Source organism: Silurus meridionalis, chromosome 8 (genome assembly GCF_014805685.1).
Source record: "Silurus meridionalis isolate SWU-2019-XX chromosome 8, ASM1480568v1, whole genome shotgun sequence".
NCBI lineage: Eukaryota > Metazoa > Chordata > Actinopteri > Siluriformes > Siluridae > Silurus > Silurus meridionalis.
In genome coordinates this window covers 24,456,879-24,480,737 of record NC_060891.1, presented here as the reverse complement: position 1 = coordinate 24,480,737, position 23,859 = coordinate 24,456,879, and the positions used below count along the sequence as shown (strand labels likewise).

The 23,859-nt window shown below is 39.1% G+C and overlaps 1 protein-coding gene across 3 annotated transcripts in view; it reads right to left on the bottom strand.

The window, feature by feature from the left end:
- The window catches only part of LOC124389974 (WD repeat containing planar cell polarity effector), an 89,701-nt gene that overhangs the window by 14,358 nt on the left and 51,484 nt on the right, over positions 1-23,859 (bottom strand). For all 3 annotated transcript variants that reach the window (XM_046855616.1, XM_046855615.1, XM_046855617.1), the window contains 5 exons: positions 18,201-18,776; positions 16,605-16,686; positions 8,051-8,239; positions 4,841-4,964; positions 4,281-4,344 (listed from right to left, as the gene is read on the bottom strand). In XM_046855616.1, the coding sequence (XP_046711572.1) occupies positions 4,281-4,344; positions 4,841-4,964; positions 8,051-8,239; positions 16,605-16,686; positions 18,201-18,776 (1,035 nt within the window). The remainder of the gene's footprint in view (positions 1-4,280; positions 4,345-4,840; positions 4,965-8,050; positions 8,240-16,604; positions 16,687-18,200; positions 18,777-23,859) is intronic.

Genomic DNA, 23,859 nt, shown 5'->3' with positions numbered 1-23,859 from the left:
AGACTAGGAGAGAAAGCTGGAAATAGAAGCAGACAGAAAGGAGAGCGAGAAGCTCAGTGCTGAGAATCCACAAGACTTAGAAGGGATAACAATAATTCTGTGCATAAACCATCAGATATTACGCCCCGCGTTGTGAGCAGCCTGAACAGCACACAGGAACACGCTCTAATCTTATTTATTTAAGAGCTTTACGAGCAGATATGCAGTCTTTTAGCTGCGTGTTGGACTGCTGTGAGATTACACAAGCGGCGCTCGAGTGCTGGTAATGACGACGAAAAGCGATGGCTGATATTCACCTCGGCGCATAAAAGAGTTCGGCGTGAACTAGTGGAGCTGACAAACATGTGCGTGCACACACTCGTGCACACAAACCACAACACCTGTAATCCATGCGAGTGATAATTGGCTCGATCAGACCGCAAATGAGCCCAACTTTTAATGAGCCAAGAAGAGAAGAATTTGTGTAGTAGGTATGAACCGCATATCCCAGTGATGTTAGGAAGCACAGGGTCGGCCATAATGCCCAGCACCTGGACTTGCTCAGGGGCCCCAAAAGTGGCAGCTTTGCAAGGGCTTGAAGGTTTCGAATCCAGATTAACAGGTATTAAAGCCGAGTAACGTTTGCAAACGCCACTTTTGTTCACACAATACCATACATCCCTTTCTTTAGTTTTAGACAAAGTATCTTTACCATGAGTGAGCTCCTGAAGGGTGATCAATAACTTGTCACATACTTATTTCTAGCATCTGTACAGAAGGTCCTTTTTCTTATATGACTGTTTTATTTAGCTTGAAATAGTTCTCTTTTCTAAATACACACTGCAATCCTCACACAGTCAAATACATATTAGTAGAATGATTTTCTTTTATGAATGGGCGTAATTCTATACATTATATTGAATCAGGATCAGTGAATATATTCCACACCCCCAACCTTACGATCAGTAGCCCAGAGCCAAATATCCTTTTGTCAAAAGAAATGTGAGCTGGGAATAAAAATGGTATAAACAAATACTAAGTGGTTACATTAGGCTACTGAAGTGACCAAGACAGCTGTAGTGATAAGCTGAACATTTATACATTTCAGTGCTGGACATTATTGAAGTACAGGTAGCCCCCGACTTACGATGGCGACGTGTTCCGATGACTCAGTTGTAACTTGGTGGTCAGTAAGGGGTAGTATAATGTAATGTGTTAAAATATTAAATGGAGCAATTTACACTACAGCACTGTACAATTTACACTGCCGTACTATATGATATACGGTATACAGTAATCCCTTGCCACATCGCGGTTCAAGCTTTTGCGGTCTCATTGTAACGCAGGTTTTTACATGGAACAATATCTAATTTTGTTTTGCGTATTTTTCGCTGTTTTGCAGGATTTTGTGGTATATAGGTAGTATCGTTAAGAGTCATTTACATTTTTATGCGGTAAAATGAGCATTTTCTAAAAACATTAAGCTTTCAGAAGAGCTGTAATGCTCTTCTTGGGTATGCAGTACATCAATTTCATCATCACATCATCATTAATACTGCACAATTAATTCATCATCTTCATCATTTAAGTTGCATCTTCACCGGTGAATACCCATATTGAATTTTTTATGTTAAAATTACGTAGGTTTAAGAATATTGAAAGTGTTTAAGAGCAGAGGAAAGGTTTATAAGAGTGTCAGGATGGTTTATATAAAGCCTTAAGATATACAGGTATTGTGTGTACTGTATTGTATACATATTAGGTTGGCACTTCGTAGATTTTCGCCTATCGCGTGGGGTCTGGAACGAGGGATAAGTGTATCTGAATGTGACAGCAAACAGGTGGACGAGTGCCGGTTCGCGAATGGAGGGCGGAGCACACGCTGTTACTTTTGCCTGCCGCACTAAACTTAATATCTTTTTACAATTTTGTCATACCGCGATAATCAGCGTAAGCTCAAAAATCAAACCGCCGTAACTCGTGGACCATCTGTACGTGTACTTTATCAGAGTGTTTTCATTTTTGATGTGTAGTATCTTACTTAATATTCCACTACATTTCAGAAAAACATGCAACTTTGAAGTGAGTATTTGAAGAGCATTAAATGAGAAGCTGTGAGAGCACCAGCACAAGCCAATAGTTCTGGTGAGAGTGTTTGTGGAGTAAGTGTTCCCTCACTGTGTGTCTGTAAGAATAGAAAACACTCTTCTTGAAAAGGTGCTGAGATGCAGGAGAATTAAACACTGAACTACCTCCATTTTTCACATACTGTAGAGTTCTCATAGTTCCCATTTTGTAGAAATGCAGAAGGTGCACTTGAACATTTACAGGATTTGTACCTTTACTCAAGTACAAGAAAAGTCCATTGCTGGACACGGTTCATGACTGTGTTACCTAAAACTACCCGTTAGTTATAACTGCTGATAGCTGTAGGCATTTTGGCTGTTAATTTAATATTAATTTAATGAAATTACAATGATTGTGGAGAATATGAGGTCAGAACAAGACATTTTCAGTGTGGTGATTTTAGAAGCGAGGAACAAATTGACGAACATCTGAGTGAAAAAGAAAAATTATAAGGTTATGACTTTGTAGAATGTTGTTGCAATGCATGTTATACTCTGACAAAGCAGAGACTATTGCGAGAATAAAAGGAGTCTGTGCTCATAACCTCCTTCCGCTCCCTCTCTCCGACTCCCGACCCCTCCACGCCAAAAGTGGGCCCCTCACAAAAGCCAGAGCGAGAGGAATTCTTTCAGGCCTCTTTTCCTGGGTTCAGAGACAAAAGCAGTGCAGACCCCTGTGCCACAGAGGGGACGAGATCAGATAGAACAAGGACCCCCACTCGTTCTCTCTCCCTCTTTCTTTCTCCTCTCTCTCCTGCAGGGAGGTTAATTTAACTTTGGCTAATTAACATGTGGCACGGCTACAGGGTGAAATGCCGCCGCTGGCAGACAGAAAGTACCCCCCTCCCCTTCAGCTCGCCCTCCCCCTCCTCCTCCTCCTCACTGCTCTCTTTGTTGATTTTCAAGAAAATGGCATTCATGAAGAATTAATAATTTGCACCTTTTTTGTCCTCTCTCTCTCTCCCTTTTTTCTTTCTCTTCTTGCACAACCCAACAATGACAGCTCCAAGGTACCTTTTTGCCAGTTCCACACTACCCCCAAACCCCAACCAACCAATCCCTTACTTCTGCCCCCTCTCTCGCTTTTTCAAGCTCCACAGGTTCAGCTCCACCTTCTTCAATCTGGACCCTCAACACCAGCACTTAGTGGTGAATGAATTGGAACACGAGTGACCGCCATGAAAGGAGGAAGGGGAGAGTGAGCGAGAGAGGGAGAGAGCGAGTGAATGTGAACGCTAATAGAGAAGGTGTCACTTGAGTGTGGAGTAGGGGGTTTCACACATTTAGGGCACAGAGACGTGGCGCAGAAAAAGAAGAAGAAAAGGTTTTTTCGCACCACCATTTTACCATCAGGAGCAACTGTTGCTCTCGTGATCCTGCCCAAAAAATAAAATCAACATCAAATTCCATCTGCACCATGGCTTTCATGTCAAATCACCACTTGACATCAGATTTTGTGGGTAATAACGTGGACGGCTGAGAAATTAAATACCGAATATTTACAATTCATACTGCTTACCACAGAACAAGAGAGTAAAAAAAGGAGGCGGGGTGATATGAATAAATTATAAAAAGAGGTGTGGCTAGTGTAGTACCGCTATTATATATAAGATGGACAAAACAAAAACCTAATTATCGTAACCTTTATTTACATTAGCAATGTTAGTAGCAGGCTCCAAGTATCGCACTATTTTGTAAATAAATGTGGTTAAAGGTAAAAGTGCTTTATACCTATTGCCTGTATATTATAGTGTAATATATTTTGACAAGCAGTTGATAATGTAGGAAATGGCAGACGATTGTGCACAATCAATTAAATAAATGTACGAAAACGTTCCCAATTTGTTCAAAGCGACGAGAAATTGCTTTTATGGTGTGCACGAGTGAATAGATGATTTTGAGGTTGAACAAGTAGTTAGAGAATTTTATTTCTGATCTGAAAAATGCTCCAAAGCAACTGATGAAAACTGTAATGTTTTGGCTGGTCAATATATTTGACTTCCAATATGGTGTCATGATTGTATCAAAACGCTATTTCAACATAGTTAATCGTAGGGATTTAGGATTGGGGTTAAGATTAGCAGCTGTAAACACTTCTACACATCCAACTGCATGAAATCCAAGTATATTCAATCTTATTGGTTACTCCTGATGGTGAAATTAATTGTGCCTCACCATGAACAGGTCTCGAGCTCTGATGTCCAAAGCCAAGAGGAAAGCCTTCTCAAAGCGCTGGTGCCTGAAATGAAGCAGTAGATTGCTGAATGGTTATAGAGCAGCTAGCCAGAGGTCCCTTTATTATCAATCTCTGGGCTTGGATATACAGATGAGTGTTTAGTTAATTGAGGAACAGAGGAAATACTCAGTGTGTTAATAAGATGCTGGGCCATGACAATTCTGTGGAACTGCAGTAAAAAAAAATTAACATTATCATTCCAAAATTTTCCCTCAGCTAGAATACTGCTAGAATACATTCATTTGGGTTGAGATACACTGACTGCTATTATCCTAGTATATGATTTAAATCATTTGATCCTATCTTCAATGACACCTCCATCTAAGGAAAGAAATTTACACATAGTGAAGTATAAATAATTAGTAGTGATCCATTAACTTGGTCAAAAAAAAATCTCTGAGAAACCAGATTCACCATTGCTGTTGTGATGTGGTTGTGTGGTTGTGTGTGTGTGTGTGTGTGTGTGTGTGTGTGTGTGTGTGTGTGTGTGTGTGTATACCTAAGCAGGTGATGAAAGAATCTTCGTGCGTAGCGGCTGATGGGGTCTCGAAACTCCAGTATGACTGTGTCGGTTAAAGCTCTGGATGGAGAGTAGAACATCCCCAAAGTGGCTTCTAACTGAGCTACACACAGTAAAACAGGCAATATCATTATTTGTAAAGAAATGATATAATGTGGTTCTTCATATCAATCATATTCAGTTTCAAAATGATTTTTAATATAGTGTATGGTATTAAAATAGGAAATGGAATAGCTACAAGATATTGACGAGTTTTGTGACGTGTACATTTTCCAGCCATATGTGGTTATTTCCCAAATTGTTACAACATTGGAGGCACACAGTTGTGAAGTATATCTATGGATATACAGTGCATTCAGAAAGTGTTGAAAGCATTCACATTTTATGTTACAGCCTTATTCCAAAATGGTTCAAATTCATTATTTTCCTCAAGATTCTACAGACAATATCCCATAATGACAACATAAAAGAAGTATGTTTGAAATCTTTGCAAATTTCTAAAAAAAATAAATTGAGAATTAAAAAAGAAAATCAAGTATTCACAGCCTTTGCTCAATACTTTGATGAAACACCATTGGCACCAATTACAGCCTCAAGTCTTTTTGAGTTTGATGCCACAAGCTTGGCACAGCTATTTTTGGGCAGTTTTTCCCATTCCTAATGGCAGAACCTCTCAAGCTCCATCAGGTTAGATGAGGAGCGTCGGTGTACAGCCATTTTCAGATCTCTCCAGAGATGTTTAATTGAGGTCAAGTCAAGGACATTCACAGAGTCATCCCGTAGACACTCCTTTGTTATCTTGGTTGTGTGTTTAGGGTCATTGTCTTTTTGGAAGATAAAACGTCGCCCCAGTCTGAGGTCCAAAGCGCGCTAGAGCAGGTTTTCATCAAGGATGTCTCTGTACATTGCTGCATTCATCTTTTCCTCGAACCTGACCAGTCTCCCAGTTCCTGCCATAGAAAAACATCCTCACAGCATGATGCTGCCACCACCATGCTTCACTGTAGGTAGGATATTGGCCAGGTGATGAGCGGTGCCTGGTTTCTTCCAGACATGACACTTGGCAGAGTGTTCAATCTTTGTTTCTTATGGTCCGAGGGTCCTTCAGGAGCCTTTTGGCAAACTCCAGGTGGGATGTCATGTACCTTTTACTGAGAAGTGGCTTCCGTCTGGCCATTCTACCATACAGGCTTGATAAGTGCAGTGTTGCAGAAATGGTTGTTCTTCTGGAAGGTTCGCCTCTCTCCTTAGAGTAATGCAGAAGCTCTTTCAGAGTGGTCATCTGGTTCTTGGTCACCTCCCTGACCAAGGCCCTTCTACCTGCTCTAGGAAGAGTCCTTGTGTTTCCAAACTTCTTCCATTTACGGATGATAGAGGCCACTTTGCTTATTGGGATCTTCAATGCTGCAGACATTTTTCTGTACCCTTCCCCAGATCTGTGCCTCAATACAATCCTGTTTTAGAGGTCTACAGACAGTCCCTTGGACGTTATGGCTTGGTTTGTGCTCTGATGTGCACGGTTAACTGTGGGACATTTGATATAAACAGGTGTGTGTCTTTCCAAATCATGTCCAACCTGAATTTACCACAGGTGGACTTCAATCAATTGTAGAAAAATCTCAACTATGTTCAGTTCAAACAGGATGCTGATTTGTTTGCTTTTTCTAACATTTAAACTTCCCATCTGGAATCACTGAAGTGTTATTTTATCTTATACCACTGTGCAAATTCTCAAATCTGATTGGTCAAAAGGTGGACATAATTCTAGTATTTTCAGCTGCAATATAATTAACAGGTTTATATTTAAGTGCTTGTTCTAATATTGTTCCTATAGTAACTAATTGTTAATGTGGTAAATCATCATGTGTTAAGGTTTATGTAGCATTTATAGAAAGGGCTTTTGGATTTCAAAGTTTTCGGTGCAAAAAGGCCTTTTGTCCATATAGTAAAAAAAACGGTCTAATCTCGTGCTAATAAAAGTTTTCTCATGATCACGTAGCACTCACATAGTAGCACAAAATCACTGTGGCCACTAGCACCCTGTTATATAGGTAATTTGATCAATAGTGTGAGTAAAGTTGGTCCTCGGAAGAGCATACAACAGTGGTACCTTCAAAATGTTACTCTCCTTAATAAAGTTGAGTTGATCATTGACACAAGCTCTGCAATGTTTTTTCACTAATGTCTTTATCTACATTGAGGAATCCATAAAAAGCTCTCCGTTTAGAACTGTCTGGCCAAAGTAATCCATACCGAGCACATCGAAACCTGAGCAATGCAAGGGGGTATCAAAACGTTTTGAGACAAGCTCTGTTTACAAGAAAGTATTTCTGGAATGTGTCCTGTAAATCTTCTTTGCAAAGCGTGTCAAGCACCTTCTGTGATTCACGCTGGATATCTGCAATAGCCAAACCTGGCATGTAGGGTGGGTGCGGAAGTGAGATCTGGTTTCCGGTGAGAAACCCAAGTGTAAGGAGAGCCCGGTGACAGGGTGGGCACGTGGACAGATTAGCATCAGTTGTACGGCTCCTGATGTACACAGGACGATGTCGTTTGGCACAATGACTTATGAAGAACGGTGCTCCCTTTGACTGTGCGTGCATGCTTGTGCTGCCATCTGTTGGCGTGTTACAAAAGTAGTCTCAAAATTTTTGATGCCACTTTGTACACTGATGGAAAATATTGATCAGAAATTATTTTAAATGCAGAAAATTATATTTCAAATGCTTTTAAACTCATTTCATGTGGACTTTTACCATCTCATTTTCCTTGCCACCACCGGCTTGCTTTGGGACAATATTCATTGTTAAAAGTACTCTACAAATAGAATAGAATTGAACTAAATTAATTCTGCACTAATAGAGTTCAGACTACACTATCCGATCAGTACAGCTGCTGGCTATCAAGAGACTGGGCACTAATATGGAAATAATCTAATGCCGAGAAAATTTTGGACAAGAGAAGAATGATGTTTTACTCCATTTATTCACTGCACTGATCTTGTTTGTATCTGCATTGATTCAGAAGAGTACTGTACATCTTCACCACAATGCAGAAGTAAAACTACAATGTACACACTTTGTGCGACATCAGTAAGTACTATATTATTGCATTTGATTACTTCTTTCACACCATTCTTCCCTCTACTGTATACATCCTACAGCTACGTAACAATTTTCACATTCCTACCTTCCGTCTGCTCGTTCAGGGGTTTTCTGAGCAGGTGATCAGTCACAGAGATGAGACCGCGAAAGCAGTCTGCTCCCATCATGCACCAGTCCATATTACCCAGAATGCCTATTGCAGCGTCCACCTCTCCACAGCGCAGACGATGCTGCAGAAGTTCACCTGCTCCCAGCTGGGCCCCATTCAGTACACCTGTAGAACACACAGACACACACAACCCAGACAGGAAGGTCATACATGCAAACACGTGTATGCAAATGAAACAGCACATACACAATCGTGATTGAACACATATACACAACCTTACACACATCAGGTAGAGATGGCTTGCAGACACACACAGGTTCTTGCATACCTGCATGGCGCACATTCACAAAAAAACAAGAGAATATCCAGTATATCACACACAATACACTCAAAACCTAGAGTATGGACTAAAGACACAACACACACACACACACACACAGCTACAATTCTTCTACACATATGACATATAGTGTGCTGTTTTAGATATCACACTGCTTTATTACATGATATGATGGAGAGGAGAAAGGTAGATATGTTGTGTGTTCAATAGACCAAGTGGAAAGGGAGTAAGGCCAGAAACATTGGAGGTGGGTTTATACTGTTCTTTCATGGTGTGGATGGAAAGAGAAATGGTGTAGGGGTGATCCTGAAGGAAGAGTACAGTAAGAGTGTAGTGGAGGTGAAGAGAGTTCTGATAGGGTGATGAACGTGAAGCTGGAAGTTGAAGGGGTGATGATAAATGTCATCAGTGCTTATGCTCCACAAGTGGGTTGTGAGATGGAGGAGAAGGTAATATTCTGGAGTGAATTAGATGAAGTGTTAGAAGGTGGTGATGGGTAGGTATGGTTTTAAGGAGAGGAATGTGGAAGGGCAGATGGTGGTAGATTTTGCTAAAAGGATGGAAATGGCAGTGGTGAACACTTATTTTAAGAAGAAGGAGGAGCATAGAGTGACCTATAAGAGTGGGGGAAGGTGCACACAGGTGGACTATGTTCTATGTAGGAGATGCAACCTGAAGGAGATTGGAGACTGTAAGGTGAAGGCAGGGGACAGTGTAGCTAGACAGCATCGGATGGTGGTCTGTAGGATGGCTTTGGTGGTGAAGAAAAGGAGAAAGAGAGTGAAGATTAAAAGAAGAATAAGATGGTGGAAACTGATGGAGGAAGACTAGTGTGAGGTTCAGGGAAGAGGTCAGACAGGGGCTCGGTGGTGGTGAAGAGGTGCTGGATGATTTGGCAACTACTGCAGAAGTGATAAGGGAGACAGCAAGAAAGGGGAGTAAGAATGAAGTGAGAGCAGCGATTAAAGGATGAAGAGTGAAAAGTCGGTTGGACCAGATGACATACCGGTAGAAGCATGGAGATGTTTAGAAGAGATGGCAGTGGAGTTTTTAACCGGGTTGTTCCTGATTTTGGAAGGTGAGAGGATGCCTGAAGAATGGAGAAGGAGTGTGCTGGTACCGATCTTTAAGAATAAGGGAGATGTGCAGACCTGCAGTAACTACAGGAGAATTAAGATGATTCTGTGAAGTGTGATTGAGATGGTTTGGACATGTGCAGAGGAGGGACATGGGGTATATCAGTAGGAGAAAGGAGGTTTATGGATGTGGTGAGGGAAGACATGCAGGTAGTTGGTTTGAAAGAGGCAGATGTAGAAAATGGGGTATGGACACGAATGATCCGCTGTGGCCCCTAATAGGAGAAGCCGAAAGAAGAAGAAGAAGAAGAAGAAGAAGACACTATAACCTAGAATAATCATGATGTCAATATTATTTATATAGATTAATGACTATAACTAACCAATAATGATAATATTTCATAAATGTATTTAATACTTTTAATTCTTTTGTTAGTTTTAAACAAGTGTTTTTACATAAACACATTGTGCTGAAAGCAGTTTTAAGGAGGTTGATTTATTTGTCTGTCTGTACTGTTTTTTGTCTGCACTGTTTGCACTCGATGCACTTTATGTAGTCTTGTTTTGTGTTGTAGCTCTATGTTGTTGTTTAGTGTAGCACCAGGGTTCCGGAGGAACGTTGTCTCGTTTTTACTGTGTACTGTGTACCGCTGTGTATAGTAGAAATGACAATAAAAGCCTCTTGACTTGACTCTTATTTCTGGGACTGCAGATTTACCTGCTGGTAAGAAATATATATATATATATCATTTATGCTCCCATGCTTGTTTTTTGTTTATTATATATATATATATATATATATATATATATATATATATATATATATATATATATATAATAAACAAAAATATATATAAATATATATATATATAAAAAATATATATATATATATATATATATATATATATATATATATATATATATATATATATATATATATATAATAAACAAAAAAACAAGCATGGGAGCATAAATGAATGGATAGAAGGATGGCCAGACAGACATGCATGCATACATATGGAGGGAAGATGGATGGATGAATGGATAGCACACATTTTAATGAAGACCAGACTAGTGACCAGCAATGACCGACCTGACCTTTCCCCTGTGCTTAATTCTATTGCTTTTAACTCTTCAATGCAAACTAACCTAAGAAAAGGTGAATATAAAGTGACTGAGTGTGTGTGTGTGTGTGTGTGTGTGTGTGTGTGTGTGTGTGTGTGTGTGTGTGTGTGTGTTGCTAAGTAAGTGGCAGAAGATCTTTGGAGAAAGTGCTCTGCTAGATTGGCATTGACATCCAGATCAATGCTCACTTTCACAACACTGAGGTGGATTTAACCACACCCACACCCACACCCACACCCACACACACACACACGTGCACGCAGATGTCAGTCTGTCTGTTATTTATTGACTGACTCATTCATTGTCACTCTCACACACACAAAGGCACTTTGCCTGACGGACTCACTCACTGACTTAATAACACACACACATGCACACTTACTGATAAACGCACTTATTAACTCGGCAAACACAGTCTGACTCACAACCACACATTTACAGAAACACACACACACAGACACACACACACACACAAACAGAGTCTGACTGACTTTCTCACTGACAAGATTTCTGAGTGAACTTGTGGAAATCTGTACTCATTCACCCAAAAGAGCATTAGTAAGTTTGGGTCTCCTACTTCAAGTGAAAGGAAAATCTATTGCTACTGCATCCAAAGACGTCTCTTGACAATTGTGTGCCTCCAACTTTTTGGTAACAGTTTGTGGAAGAACCACATATGGCTGGAAATGTCAGGTGTCCCAATATATTTGTCAATATAGTGTACTTTAATACAGCAAAAGTCAGGCAGGTTTGGACAGTTTTTCCCCATAATAAATTAAATCATTTAAAAAACTTTTTTTTTTTTTTTAACCTTTTTTTACCTTTTACCTTTACTTTGTTTTTACCTCGGATATCTTTGTGTTATCATTTGCTTAATGAATCTGAATCATTTATGTATTGAAATGTAAAAATTGAATAATGTACTTTTTTACTCGTTTTTTTTTCCTCAGCCTCTTTACTAATGCTAGTTTCTGTCTTAGCCTCGATATTAATGCTCGTTTCTCTTAGTCACTTTACTTGCTCTAGTTTCTGTCTTAGACATTTTACTAATGCTAGTTTAGTTTCTGTCTTAGCCTCATTATTAATGCTCATTTCTCTTAGTCACTTTACTAGCGCTAGTTTCTGTCTTAGTCTCTTTATTAATGCTAGTTTTTAGTTTAGCCTCCTTACAATTGCCAGTTTTTGTTTTAGCCACTTTATTAAAGCTAGTTTCTGTTTTAGTATCTTTATTAATGCTAGTTTCTCTTAGCCACTTTACTAGTGCCAGTTTCTGTCTTAGCCACTTTACTAATGCTAGTTTAGTTTCTGTCTTAGTCTCTGTATTAATGCTAGTTTCTGGTTTAGCCTCTTTACAATTGCTAGTTTATGTCTTAGCCACTTTACTAATACTGGTTTCTGTATTAGCCTTCTTACTGTAATGCTAGTTTGGTCTTAGCCTTTTTACTGCAAAACACAATCCTCATTTCGAAACCCTTCAAGTTACACCTTTACCTCTGACTGCTACAAAGTGCTGACATTAGAGACTCCATCCATAAATGCTAAACATCTCCTAACTTGCTTGAAGAACAAAATATATCAATATGATATTTTATTCTAACAGCCATTCAAGGCCTTTTCCATTGTTTATTCATTCATTCATCTTCATGAAGTGCTTTATATCTCGGTCAGCGCCGTAGTCAGGGATTTTACCCCCGGTAACTTTTGGGGCGATTCATGAATTTGCCCTGGACAGAATACCAGTCTATCACAGGGCACTGACGCACACGTGCAAACACACATTTCCCTCTTTACCTCCCACCACCTGATCCCTCCTCTGTTTCTCTTACACACATCTCAGCCTCTCTCAGTCTCTTCATTAGGCTTCTACAAGTGCTAGCAGCTGTGATCATAATATGCAGTGATCACCAGAGGCACTGGATACACACACACACACACACACACACACAAAAGCAAAAGCATGCTTTAATAATGTAATGGTGTTTGAACCTCCTGATTCAAACAGAGCGATAGTTAACCTTGTCTGCATTTCAACATGGGACATACACAAAACCAGGTCTACATTAATACAAAACATTAGTTTTTAAACAATGATACACAAAACTAAATAAAAACCACACATATAAATATGCAATTGAACACTTGTCTATCAATTAAATACGTTTTCTTTTTTTTTAATCACCTACACACAGCTGGACAGTTCATCAAAACAAATCCAGTCTTCACCGATTTGTGTTACATTATATGATCAAAGGTTTGTGGACACCTTAATAAGATTCCTGTGTGCTTTTTAGTTAGTAAATTCAGGTACCAATGGTCAAATGGGTTGAGGTCAGAGCTTTATAACAGACAACTATGTATAATTTATCTTCATGGAGTTTGCACAGGGGCATTGTCATGATGGAGAACAGGTTTGTTTATTGCTAAAGCATTTAAAGACATCCTTTACAACTTTGGCTGGAAAAGTCAGGTCCTAAATATGTCCATATAGTGTATTTTTCAGCAAAACTCGATCAGTGCAATCGACTGAAACAGTGATTCTCAGATACTGGAAGTACTGAAGTACAAAGACTTCTTTACAGTACCGTATTTTCCGGACTATAAGCCGCTACTTTATTCCTACATTTTGAACCCCGCAGCTTAAACAATGAAGCGGCTAATTTATGGATTTTTCCTGGGTTTTTCTCGGTTTCACAAACTTCAAGCTAAAAAACCGAACCCAATAACATTAGACCAATGAAATTTCCGAACGGAAACGAAAAAAACGCACCTCACCTGTGTTCTGAGCTGCACGGCTTCGGGAGAAAAAAGTTTTTTTCAAACGCACGACGATGCCAAAAGAAAAACTCCCGAGAGAAATAGTTGTGAAAGTTGTGAAGGAGGAAGACGGTGAACAATGACTTTCTTGGTCGGCTACTGTTTAGATACAAGCCGTTGTAACGCGTTGAGTCTGGGTGAAGGGATAGGTCGCTAACTCCAGTTACAACAGAAATCATATAAGCACAGACAGGTTTCCAAAACTTGTGCTTTTTATTTTTCTTGGCAACAGCGTTACGGGTTAGTCAAAGAAACTTAGAAATGAGCATCAGAAAATAATAAGGACATAATCTTTGTCTTGAACACACGCAGTAATACCGGAAAAATCCAGTGGCATGCAATTCCCAAAATACCGCTATGCTCCTAAAGGAAGCGCAACATATTTCACCCGTTACACCGTGTGCAACGTGTCTTTCGTTAAAGCCTGTGTAAAGTACATTAGTGTAGACACCTGCGGCTTATGGACAGGTGTGACTTATATATGGGTGTGCTTTATAGTCCAGAAATTACAGTACTTAAGTAGATTTTTCTGGTACTTGACTATTTATTTTTCAAACAACTTTTTACCTTCACTCATTAAATTTTTTGCACAAATATCTGCAATTATTATTTCTTACATTTAAAATCCAGGCTTGTTATTTTAATCTATTTGCCGACACAATCAATATTTTCGATCTTTGCACATAGTTTTCAGCCCATCAATCTTTTTCTTGTCATTGCATGACTTTTTAAATCTACCACTTGTGTATCGTTTCCTGGCTCTCACACACCACAGATAAAGACCAGTTTATGAAGCTCACAACGAGCAGGACAGAAGGTAAAAGTCTGGGGTTAATGTGGATGAGACAGAGAGTGTCAGTGATGTAAACATGACTGAGAACAGAGACTTTACTGATTATCATCATCTTTTCTCTGCTTGTGTTCTACATGGTGGTTGTTTAGTGGATACATTCATTAGGTAACAACATTTTAAATTATTTTGTATTAATATATTAATATGAGGTGAGGTTCAGTTACCAGCATGACACTAAAACAGGTAGCAGTAATGGCTATGTTTTACTTAAGTACATGTCAGAGCCCAAACTTCTTTACTTTAACTTGAGTGAAAAAGTATAGTCAGAACTTCAAATTTTGCCAAAGTCTTTAAAAACATATAGTAGGTATCCGCACTTCTATCTAAACGAAGGATGTGTGTGTTTTTGCCATCTCTACAAAAAAGTCAAAACACCAGTCGCAAGAAATATTTCGAGAGGAAAGTGAGGAAAGTGAGGAAATTGTTGAGAAAAAATACAACCTAACAATATAATGTCATGTTTCACTAAATTATGAGAAAATTTAATACTCTGATTTAGCAGACACTGCTATAAACAGAGTACACATATTTTAGAGAAAATTATATTTTCACTGGTACCAATATTTCAAGAATTTATTTTAGGATCAATAAAGTTACTCATACAGGATTTCTAATAGGATAAAGACGTCTTCAGGTGTGCTTTTTAAAGTAGACGTTATTATACCACAGCACTGCTGAATTCTCAAGTCTGATTTATTTTCTATAACACCAAACCTGAGTCCCTGTTATTCACTGCGATGTGACCAGAGGACAATCAACATAATCAGAGTCCAATAATAACAAAAGAACAAAAGTTGTTCTGTCTCATTAGAAGATGAAAGCCGTTTATAGGTGCTTAAGCAATAACTATTCTGTGACCATTAAATGCAACCATAAATAAACAATAAAATCATATGAAATTGTAATTAATGGTAAAGAAAGAAAACAATTGTTATGAGAGGAATAAAACACTTCAGCGCTTGCTGTTCCTGGAAAATAATCTGGTTCTGGATGATGATAATGGTGAATTTGCTTCACGTCAGGCAACCACGTCACTCCATTTTGGATTATTCTCCTAAAACGGCATACATACAATACACACTCATCCACATCTCACCTCAGACCACCATCTCTATCTAAATGGATTTGGGTGGGTGAGCTGAAGGCCACATCACTGTGTAATTGATTTCGAGGAGGAAGGCAGAGCCCGATTGAAATTACAAGAGGGCCTATTAGCATCGCGCCCCCCTGCGAAGCCCTGAGGAGACGCTAATGTAGCTAATACGCGAGCAGAGCGAGAAATTAGAGGGCCTACGAACTCTGACTGTGCATAGACATTTATGCAAATAGAGGATGAAGCAGGAGGCAGAGATTAAAGAAAAGCGACACTCCTCCGATTCCTGCGAGCACAGATGCACAAAAATCAGGAATATAAACATTGTATTTCGTCTCAGGCTGAAATGAATACAATGATCCCAGGTTGTTTTCCCTATAGTATCTCACAAAAGTAAGTACACCCCCTCACACCCCATACACCACGCACACACACACACACACACACACACACACACACACACACACACACTCTAGCCGTTCTATATGACACAAAATTCCGCAAATTTTACACAATTTTCTTTCCCTTTTGATTAGTGCTTGTAAATTAAGCTGTTTCTTTCCCCTCCCTCTCATTCTGTCATCTGTCTGAAATGGCCAGCTGCACATCCACATGGCGAAAAGCTACAACAGCAGCCAGCGTGTGCCCACGAAAGATAACTAAAAAAAAAACCAAGACGTCATCAAAAATTCTGGAGTTCTGCCAAGACTTTCTTCGCCGCTGCTTGCGTTCCGCTCCCTCTATCATGTAGCCGTCCTAATGAATTAAGTCAATAAACAAAGCTGCTCCTTGTGCATGACGAACATGCTAACAAACAAATACAGCAGGCAAAACAAACAAGACCTGCACAAATTTTGAAATTATGACTGGTGGAAGGTGCGCTCTTGCTTTCTGCAGCCAAACTTTGGCTCAAGATCAAGACAAAAGAACTACAGCTCCTTTCTTTCTGTTTATTCTTTTTTTCTGTAGGTTTTTAATTACATGCGGTCTCTTCCTGCTCTGAAGATGCAATTCAACTCTTTTGAGGCAGGCCATGTTTAATTGGCAAACTCTGTCTGGCTCCCCATGGGATGCTTAGCCACTGTGAATCATTTTTTGAAAATGAAAAAGCATCACAATGCATCGGTGGCCTTAGAATGTCTTTCTTTCTCATTTCTGACAGAGAACCGAGTTTATTGTATGACTAGGATAAGAATCTTGACCTTGAACACACACAAAAACACACTCACCTAGTCTGAGTTTCAGAGCAGCCATTGGACCTCTGTGGAACCTGAGCATCAGGAGATCATGCACTTCAAGCCCCTCGGCCCCCTGGGAGACAAAATGTGTTTTTTTTTTTTCAAGTTGTTTCTTTTTTCAGATTTTCTAAACATTATTAAAAACTTCATCTTCTTTAGCTTAATTTCTTAAAAAATATAAGGAAGTAACACTTAAAGCAGTTAGTATTTAGTAATGAAGCAAAGAATTGGTGTCTTTTCTTTCTCTGAACTCACAAAGAAATGCTGATGTGGTTAAGGAAACTGTGTGACTGCAATTGGTAATAGATTTTGAATAAAACTTCACCCTACAGCTAAACACCATACAACTAGTCATGAATTCAGCCACCTTGAATAACGTTTTGCTTAGTGCAATTAACTATATGGCCCACATCACCTGACCCAAATACCTAGACCTGTGTCATGACGTGTTACTTACCAGAGTGGCGCACACAGTTTATTTTGTTTCTCTTATGCCTTTTGGTCCCTTCCATCTTGTCTTTCCTAATTACAGGTGCTGTTGTCATTCATTGGTGGATTATAGAGAATTGCTGCACAAATCAGGGATGGTGACACCAAAATGGAGACAGGGCTTCCAGGATTAAAGCGCAGCCGCGGAAGCGGAAAGGGGTCGTTAGGGCAAGCAGAGTCGGTGGAGTGTTTTGCTATTATAACCCTGTTTGTACGTGCAATTTTTGTGCTAGCTTTAGTGCTAGCAATTGACTTTTTTGTACATTCCCTTCCCGACTCTACACCACTAACTTGTTTGCTGTTCCAAATCGAGCTGTGTGGACAGGTAGTTTCACCACTATATTCCTATAGTGTTCCTTTGTATAGACATACTAGGATAAAGATTAGTGCTATCCATTGCATTTTGGATAAGCCAGCTTGTATATAGGCAGGGAAGTTGTTTTATTTTTTTCTTTAATTTGGCACTGTCATAGAGTCCATCTTCAATATTTACCGCTATAATGTACTTTATTCTATTGATCCATATTGCCAAATAGTTTATTTTCTTTTCCCTTTCGCAATGTATATAGTATTTTTTATGATTTTAGTCGTTTGAATTATGCACAGGAGAGTAAAAACAGGACCTAAGCTACTACTGGTCTCGATTATGTCCTTTACTTGCAGACATAAAAACAAATCCATCACGTTAATCCCCTTTGCCCTAGATGTTAAAAGAAGAATGTAACATGCATTCTAAAGCCAATTTGTGTTTGATGGCAAGAGGTTATGCAGGTTAAGTAACAGAAAAGTAAAAAAGTAAGTAAGTAAGTAAAAAAATCTAAATTATATGGGATAAGATGCAATTTTACAGAATAACATATTTCAGAAATTCAGCAGACAATTCTAAAAAAAAAAAAAAAAAAACAACCTCCTCTAGCCTATAATTCTATACCTTCACCTTAAGAATAACTTATTTTAACTGTACTTAGCAAGAAGATTAGTCACTGTAGAATTATTTACATTTTTGGAATTTGCTCTCCCCCCCTTTTTTTTAAACTTCCATTCATTACTAACCATAGCAAATCTTTTTAAATCAATAAAATTCGGACTCATCCCTACCTGTGACATAGATGAGTGTGCCCACTCCACACACTCCAACCCACCGGGGATTTTTACATGCTTAGCCAGCTGCAGACTTGTCCCGATGACTTCCTCCTCAAACACGAGCTGTAGTCGGAGAGGACTGAGCCCTAAATCAAAGCACTGCAGCTCACCCTGACCCCCAGCCACTACAATCAAACCTCCTTCTGGGTGCCATACCAGTAGAGAGGGGAGCATAGGGCAGGTGACACGAGTCTGAAGGCCAGTTTCAGTGTGAAGAAGCAGCACAGAGGAGTCCTGGAGACCCAGCAGAAGCCAACGCTCACTTGGGTCACGGCACCAGGACACAGGAACAGAAGGTAAAGCTGTAGCTGAGAGGCGCTGCAAACGTCCTCGAGTGCACTCATACACACATGTTTGAGCAATTCGGGAATCCTCATGAAAATTCATGTTGGAACGATTGGCCTCCTCATGAAGTTCTGCAGTGGAGCTGTGGACCTCCTTGTGTAGCTCCACGGTGAGGATCTGGTAGGGTTGGGTCAAGCTGAAGCAACAGTCCAAAGGTTCGCCACTGGTGCGTATGGAGCTCAGCACCTAAACAATTATAGAGGGACATGAACAAATTCTACTAAATAGAATCCAAGCAGAAAAACAAAAGAAAATACAAAAAATATATAGTTTGCACATGGTGGATCTTTTGGAGTTTTCATATTCTTTCCACTTGCATAAAAACATATGCATCCTTCAAATGTGTGAAAGGGTTGGTCATTCTGTAAAAAATGTATTTGACTGAAACTAATGCATGAATTTCCAGGAACTAAAATCAGTCTAGAAATTAGTCACCTGTAGTTTCTCAAGTGGAAAAGAACTTTAAGGTTACCTTCATGTTCCTCATTAACAGCAAATTTTATTTTGTCTTTCAATCAAAAGTTTATTTATATAGCACCTTTTATTACGAGCCATTAACAAAGTGCTTTACAATAAAAAAAAAATACTAATAAAAACAAAATAGAGCATTAAAACAAGTATCTATCAAAAAACACAAGTGGAAAATAACAAAAAATTAACAATCTTTAGGAATTGAAAGCCAAAGAAAAAATTATTTTTAACAAAGAATTTAAAGTAGCCAGATTTGAGGCTGACCTTATATTTAGGGCTGTAACGATTCCTCGAGTAACTTGAGTAATTTGATTATAATATTTGTTTAGTCTATTTAACTACACAAGGAGCACTACGTTTCCCACAGACCATTACTACTCACGCACCACCCGCTAAACTTTGGACTGCTCTGGACAGGGAACACAGAAAAAGCTGCAAAAGGAGAAATGGAGGAACAGGGTAAAAGAACAGCGAGGGCTGAGGAGAGATCCATATGGAAGCCTGTTTTCCGCCACAGTTTGCGAGGTTATTTTTCATCGCAATTCGCTTTACACATTGAAAATGAAATGGGCTACAGTCAATAGAATCGCATGGTATTAAACTTAGCCTCTGATCCCTGGAGAGAATTCTTTGTACAATCAGCTCTGAAGGAAACGGAACAAGACAGATGAAGCAGAGGAGACTCGTTCATACACCAACAGCTTCAAACGTCAGGCCCACAACATGGTTACCAGTGGATGCACCAGAAATGTCGGCTCTTTAGAGAAATAAGGTCAGAATTGCAAGGAATGAAGCCAGAATTGAGAGAAAAAGTCGAAATTGGTAAAAAAAATTTTTAAGTGGCGAAAACGGGCTTCCATAGGATTCAGGACAAAGTTTCCAGACTAAAACAAAGAAAACAAAATACAGTGTGTTTACTCTATTTATTTTTTTTTAATAGAGTAATCTGAAATTTTTTTAATTTATGAATATTTTTTAATTTATTTGTATTTTGATGTAATATGGCTATTAAAAGCACTAAATAGGTATTCACAGATATTTATAAAAATACATAAAAATTTACATTTTTCTAAAAAAGAAAACAAGTTACTTGTTCATTTTAAGAGCCCCGTCTTGTTTTCTCATGCATATTTACTATTGCTCTTTAATAAAGAAAAAGTACTTCTTATCAGATTAAACAATGAATCATTGGAATAATCAGTAGAATACTCGATCACTAAGATAATCAATAGCAACAGCTCTACTTATATTAAAAAGCAAATTAATCCACAGCTTACGAGCAGCCACAGCAAAAGTTCGATCACCTCTGTTTTGTTACCTAGTCCTTGGTACAATCTATTAGGGAGCTGAATAATTGAAAACTTTAAAGAAAAACATTAGAACTTTAAAAATCAACTTGACACAAACTGGAATCCAGTGCAGTGAAGCCAAAACAGGGGTTATATGTTCTCACCTATGTGTATTAGTCAAAAGATCCAATTGAACCAATTGTAGCCTGTTCAGGGACGATTGTGGGGGACAAATGCATTAGTCGCCTGAGCATCGGAAAAGGATAAAAACAAAAATAGGGCTTCACTTTGGAAAGTCTTTGTCTGTGGTGTAGAACAGAACAAAAAAAAATTGACCCAAAAAGTTTAATAATTTGCTGAAGAATGTTTCTAAAACCAAAAAACGTCCAGAATGCAGTTTATCTTTATTGACCAAGTGTCAAGTATTAAAATTATCATGAGAACAGAAAATACAAAATCTATAGAAAAGATTTGGCTGTTTTTATATTCAAGCCAAATAGGCATCATTATTGAATTCTTTACTTTTAGTAATTCTTCACTTCCAATGACAATTTTGGTCAACCACATGATCACTACAAAACTGCCTCCACAGCAGCACATGCGCTTAGCACACTGCCTCTCAGTATTTTCAGAGCCAGTGGTGGAATGACAGATCCTGTTGAGAGCTTTATCACGCTTGTGAAAGTGAATAATCAGCATGCAACATTTCATCCTAACCCGTGCTCTGGTTAGCGGGCACAACCGATGATATTAGTGTCAGTGTCAAATTCTCGCCAGCATACTCTGGCACAAACGCTATCACAGATACACACAGGAATTCATAAGCATATAAAATCACATACTTGGCTAAAAAGTGGGGAAAGTGATCAGTTTTGGTTTGGGCAATTGTCGAGCGTGTGCAGTTTGTTTTGTATTTAGACAAAGCGAGAAAGAAAAAAGGAGAACAGTTTAGAGATTGACAGATGGAGAGAGATAAGACGGTGAAAGCGATGGAGATGTGAGAGACCAGGAGGCAGTGAGAGAGAGAGAGAGAGAGAGAGAGAGAGAGAGAGAGATGTGGTTTGGCACAGGCGGTAGCATATTTGGCAGTGCCAGCAGCAGTGACAGAATTAAGCAGGTTGCCCACAGCCTCTGTATGGAAGCAAAGGATGAGGCCTGCGTTTTTGCAGCTCTTGTTTAGCCCTAATCCCTCCAGGCTGTTTCCCGATGCTCCCCAGGGGGGCCAGGAAGGAGGGTTTGGGAGGGCTGATGGACGTATGAGGGAGTGCGTGAGGGGGGTGGAGGCGATAGTGCTGACAGCACGGAGGGCTCCGGATATGAGCCAGAGCTCCACAGAGACTAACCTGCTGAGGCACACCTGCCCCAACTACAGACAACTAACACCAGGAAAACACCGAACAATTTGAAAAAGAAACTGCCCTAAAGCAAACAAGCCGCTAATAAGGTTTGTACTGACTGCAATTGACTAACAAGATCAATTCTTGATGCCAAATGTTAATTGCTAAAAGGAAAGATTAACTAGACAGAACAACGATTTAAGGCCTAACCAGCATCCAGATGCTGTCTTAATATACATTTACTTTTTTAATGATCTAACTTTATAGATTTGATCTTCCAAAAAACAGTGTCAGTCTTTCTTAAATGTCAAATCTCACCCAGAGACTATAAATTTGTACCCAAGAACCCCTGCACTCAACATAAAGACTGTTTTGTGCCTATCAAAAGTTCACAATTTACTTAACATTCTTTCAAAACACTCAGTAACGTTCTTATAGACGCCAATTTGTAAGACTAATGATTTCTAATCACAGTGGTGTCACACACAGGAGGACAGGTTTTCCTTTGTGACACTAGTTTTTCTCAAGATTTCATCTTGATGTTGTCTTTCTTTCCATTATCGCGTTTGGCTTGCTCATTATATACGGACTACAATGGCACTGACTACCAAATGGCGGGCAACACTGAGGCCCCCACACTTGGACAGAATTTCTCATTCTTGCTCTGAGAGAACCATTAGAAGACTTTGGTGTTTTTAGGCTTCAAAATGACCTTTTGAATTAGCTGATTAGTTGAATCAAGTGAGTCGCATGCATTTAGAAAGAATGCCCAGGCTGGTAGGAATCAGGCACCAGGATTGATCAACACTAATAAACTAGCCCTTCTGACCAGGCCGACCAAGAAGGCTCCCATGAAGCCTGAAGCAGCTTCTCCAATGGAATGGAGGTACAGTAGTTCTGCAGTGGCATGCTGTCAACAACCATTTACTTGAGTTAAACTGTAAGTTCGTGCTAAGTAGATGCCACCAAGCGACAATCAAACCGCTCAAAACAGAGTATGTGCTTTACCCTGAGTGGTGGCTTGCTGTGTGCTTGACCAGTTGCTTTTTTATCCAATCATAAATAAAAAGGAACAACTGATTTCCCAAATGTAGTCGATTAAAAAGTATGATTTTTGACTTTGAAATGTAGTAAAGTTAAAGTCTTCCCAAATGGAAATATTTCAGTAAAGTACAGATACGCAAAAAAGCTACTTAAGTACAGTATTGAATTATGTATACTTCAATACTGTCCACCACTGGCTATCAGGATTTCAGTAAAGAATAGTAACTAAAAAGGGGGCCAAGCACTTGAATGGCTGGTTGCACCACTTTTACACTAGACTGTCAGAACCAAAGTGTGTGTGCCAAAATGTGGCATTTTGTGCAACATATTGAGGTACAGTTACACTGGTGGTTCTGCAGAGGTGTGTCTTTGGAAAAACATATTCATGCCTTGGAGGGCCAAAGCCTTAATCAACACTGGCAGCTGGCAGCTACTGAGGCTCTGTGGTTACTGTCCACATATTAACCACTGATGCAGAACACATGAACTGAAATAACTGATTTTTTAGGCACCATGAAATATTTGTTCTTGTAAACTTTCTACTCATAATTTAAATTTTAATTTGGAAGATGCTTTTAACGAATGTAACACAGTGAAGATGCAATTTAGAACAAAAAACTGTAAAAAGCTGTAACCTCTAAGCTACAACTTCTCATCTTTATTCTGCCCCTTACATGGATAAAACTAAACTGAACACCTACATTTATTGACTTTTTAAGTACATCATATTTGAAGCTGATTTTCTTCACGATCAGCTAGCTAGTCGCTGGGCTAACTAGACAGCTTGGGAACTAGGGAACAAAATCAGCTCAAAAAAATGTTATGTATGATGTATTAATGCCATTGTTGGCTATATACCCCAAATTATCCTGACATCTAATCAAATTTGGTACTGGTAAGGAAATTACATCAGTTTGCAGTTCGTCTGTTACTAAGTTTGCTTGAGCTAATAAAGTATTAAAGCGTTTTGTTAAGATGGTGAATTTTCGATCAGGTTGAATGACTGGAGCACAGGAAAAAGCTAAGGCCCTGGTGTTTAGTTATGGTATTGAGCTTTGTTGTTGTCTAAGTCAGTGGGTTATTAGCGCTAGTAAAAAGGACACTCAATAATAATACATACAACAAAGT